Source organism: Nematolebias whitei, chromosome 2 (genome assembly GCF_014905685.2).
Source record: "Nematolebias whitei isolate Nwh7 chromosome 2, NemWhi1, whole genome shotgun sequence".
Classification (NCBI taxonomy): domain Eukaryota; kingdom Metazoa; phylum Chordata; class Actinopteri; order Cyprinodontiformes; family Rivulidae; genus Nematolebias; species Nematolebias whitei.
The window spans coordinates 31,915,138-31,919,358 of NC_056499.1; the positions used below are offsets into that span (position 1 = coordinate 31,915,138).

Below are 4,221 nucleotides of genomic sequence, written 5' to 3' on the forward strand. Positions count from 1 at the left end.
AGCCTTTTGTGGGGTGGTGTTCAAGCACCCCTACATTTTTACTCAGCACCACTGAAAAATAAAGAAACCATCATTAGAATTTTATAAGGAAACTCAGTTCTCAATCCTTAGATTCACCAAAATATTGAATACATTTGGAATAAATATGGAATAAATGATGACAGACTTAAATGGGCCAGTAAAATCTAGGATTTTTTTTTTTTTTTTTTGCACGAGTCAGATCCTAGATGGTACCTGTAAATCAATCAAGCAGCTCGTCAGCAACTGACCAATCAGTGACCTCAATTTGTGCTGAAGTGAAACGTCCCTTACCTGCAGGAGCTCCACCCCCTTTTCCTCTGACAACATTGTCAGGGTTTTACATTAGGAACGCTTTGCAGTCAGAGGGATTTCATGAAAAATCATCTGAAAAAAATGATTGTTGTCAGTGGGGAACATGTAATTCAGACAACGTTACTCTGTGTCTTTAGAGGGTGGAATACAGTTTATTTCATTTCCAAAACTAAACGAAGTTTGGAAAAATGTAAAAGATGGATAAATCCCTGCAGCCGACCTCATGAGCAGCTGAATACAACAGTGATAAACAGGAAGTACCACATATTCATCTGTACGAAGGAAATTGCAGGTAATCCTCCATTTTTGCCATAATTACATTGTATGCTAAAGCTAGTTGTACTTTGTTTTGTGTGTTCTGTATGTATGTTGTAACTTCTGGTTGCATAAGTTTAGTCTTTGTTATGATCAGTTGAAACTAAACTGATTTTTGTACAAAGTGTTTCTTAGGTTATGTACTGTAAAGCAGAGCGCTACGTCTGTAGCATCTTAGATAGCATGTCTGTATTGCATGCTGCTAGCTTAATGCTACTCCTTGTTGTGCCGAGCTCTCTCAAATAGTTATTGAATCGTTTACTTATCTATGTAAACGTCTCTAACAAATGCTTCTGACGCCGGTCAGTGCGTTGTTCAAGCCAAGAGCCATTGTCAGCACTGGGGGCTGAGCACCCCTAAAGGTCAGATTCTAGAATCGCCTCTTGTATATGACTACATCATTACTTCAAGTTTTACAAAACACTAGATCCAATCAACTTTGCAGGGAATGGACTGGATGTGCTGTTCCTTTTTTGCAAAGAACATCTCAGTACAATGAACTTCCCCTAATCTTGTTGTCACCTTCAGGTCACCAGGTCATCGGCACTGAGGGGCTGCGCTGGCTGATACAGTCATGTGTTTAAGGACATGTTTCCAACAACTCCCACTGATAGCACAAGTAGCTGTTTTGAACCATCCACCCTCAGTTTGTTGTCTCAACCTCAAACTCAACCCCTACAAAGTAAAAAAAAAAAAAAAAAAAAAAAAGGCATTTGGACATAAAAACTTAAAATCAAACTATAAAAAGCAGTAATTATGTCCTCTTTTTTGTAATTTCAGGCAATGATTTAGGGCTGATTCTGTGCTCGGATGAAAAACAAAAGTTTTTAAGGGATCATAAATTATGATTTTAATACAATACAGCAACAGTGTACAGCAACATTTTAGTCCTAAAGGAGCAAATATGAACAAGTGCTACTTATTAATTTGTTTGTCAATAAACTGTTTAAAGACTTTCTTCTTTTTTTCTTCTCTAGAACAACTGAAAGAAATTGACACGTCTCTCCTTAACAATTCATGGTGCACATAAAGAATTCATGGAATCTGAAGAACTACCAGTGCATTAAAGACATAGATGAGATCGTAAGCTGCACAATCAAACAGCCCTGTATCAAGAAGCATTACTGAAGTGGTGCACAGTGGTGTGTTGGTCAGAAAGGTCTCAGGCCAATATACTGTCTCTGGTACCTCAGCTCCGATCCATTCAGTCATTTTGTTGATTTCTCTGGACTCTGAGGATCTGAGATGGACCCTCACACAGGTTTTTATTGAAATAAATTGACCCTTCGTGCTCCTGATCCAATAAAAAAGGACCCTTCAGACTGTGATCAGCAACAGGTCCAACAGTCTGGGTAAAGCTCATTTTCACATTTGTGATGACTTTTTTTTGCAAAAAAGTCTAGCAGAGGTTTTAGAGCAACACAAGTTTCCATTTAGTCCTTTCTATATGAGAAGCTATTTTCAGTAAGACTAAGTAAAACAGTTCTCTGCACACATTATTCAATGAAATGATCTGATTTGATTTTCATTCAACCTTTATTTATACAAGTTAGTCTCATTGAGCCTGGAGGACTCATTTACAAGAGAGACCTGTTCCAGACAGAACATATAAAGTACAGACAATAATAACATGCATGACCGAGGAAGAAGAGGGTATTACTTCTGGACTCATCTGCGGTTCTGACCTTTGCCTAAAAAAAAGTTTTTTTTTGTTTTTTTTTAAAAAGCAAGAAAAAAAAATCTTTATCTTTAACTAATTCCCCTCTGGGTTTTGTCCTTTCACAACATTTATTAGGCTCAATGAGACTAACCTGTATAAATAAAGGTTGAATGAATCAGTTCAAAATACAAATGATTGTCACAACGGTCATGATGGGCGCCATGCTTTAAAATTTACTGATGATTCTGTCGTATCCCTCTTCAGGAGTCATAACTCAGAGAATGGGCCTGTGGTGAGTGAATCTGTGAGTTAATGTAATTAATCTTTTTTTAAACATCACTGTGGCAAAACCTAAAGAACTATGCATTGATTTTAGTAGAAATCCTACTGTCATCACCTCTGTTTAAATGACCAAGCTGTTCAGAGTGAAGCAGCAGAAACGCAGAAGAACTGTGACTCAAAGTGAACTTGTGTAAAAGGGCTCATCAGTATGCACCCTTCAGAATTTTAATTTTGATACACCGTTTACTTTTTAAATGCTTTATTCTTATTTTATTAATTTTATCAGTTTATTTTATCTGTCCATGTGTCATTTTCTATAAAGAATAAAAATACAAAGTACTGTGAGGTTGTTTGGTAAACTTAGTGGAAGTTCTTTTCTGTGTTCTGTAACTCTTTTGTTTGAGTTCTGTTTCCTTTAATAAAAGCTTGTAGTTTGTCTTTGGAGCTTCTCGAGTCGAATCTACGATTCCTCGGTTCAAATCCTCTTGTCTTGATAATTCTCTAACTGATTTGATGATACAGCGATAGGTGGGGCGCAACCTGAGCAAGTCACAAGACCATCAGGGCTTACAGACACTACCAGTTTGGGCCAATTAAGAGTCTCCATTGAATTCAATGCACATGTTTTTGGGATTTTGTAGGAATCAGAAGAACCTGGAGAGAACTCAGATTGCACCGGGAGAACATGCAAACTGAAAAAAAACAACAAAACAAATTAATTTTCAATCCATCAACTTTCTTGCAGCGAGGCAACAGTGCACCCTTTGATTTGGGAGGGCTTGTTCCTCTTCATGTTCACTTTCAGATCAAAACTCCACCCCAGTCCCCCTCCCAAGCCCCTGTTCCTCCTCCCTGCCTGCAGAGCCTCCACAAATGAGATAAGAGCACTAATGTGATTGAGAGAGAGGGAGGGAAGAGACAGAGATAGAAAGAGGGCGGCTTTCTAATTTAATAGAAACTCCATCAGGCTAATGGAACAGTGGACTGACCGCCCAGCCTCCTTCACACACACACACACACACACACACACACACACACACACACACACACTCATGCACAGTCATTTACTTTGTACTGTACTGTGAGCGTGGGAATATATTGGTATGCACCACAATGCACTGAGCCACAGACTTAAAGGAATATGAAAAAGAGGACTTCTTTGGCTAAAGGAGGACACACCAGAACACTTGATGGATGGAGAGGCATGAGCAAAATAGAATGATTTATTTTTTAGTCAGCTGTACACAAAAACACTAAAAGTTGGACAAATTAGTGGGAAGAGCACACAAAGTGAGGTGGACAGACGATTGATGTCATTGTCACCCGGCAGAGACAGTTCAGCAGTTAATCATGGTCGTTTCTGCCCCTTGTTGAGGTGGGGGGGCTGTGTGAGTGGAGACTGAGGAGGAGGAGTCAGGTGCAGACCAGGGCAGAGATGACAAATGGTTTTGCCCAATCTGCCTTGCCCAAAGGTAATAAATGAGTGTGCAATCCTTTTCTGGCTATCACACACACACACACAGCGCTGATTCTCATCCACACACAGGCCTGTCGGCTGATTTATTTCCACTTACGCTCTGAAGTGTGGAAATTTGGACGAGTGACAAAAGTACAAACAGGACGTGTCCTTG

The 4,221-nt window shown here is 39.3% G+C and overlaps 1 protein-coding gene across 1 annotated transcript in view; it reads left to right on the forward strand.

Moving 5' to 3' along the window:
- LOC119426650 (histone H2B 1/2-like) overlaps positions 1–1,232 on the forward strand; it is a 2,928-nt gene extending 1,696 nt beyond the window's left edge. Inside the window, exon 2 of the mRNA XM_037694231.1 lies at positions 1,177–1,232. Coding sequence (XP_037550159.1) covers positions 1,177–1,232 — 56 coding nt within the window. The remainder of the gene's footprint in view (positions 1–1,176) is intronic.
- Positions 1,233–4,221: the final 2,989 nt, after the last annotated feature.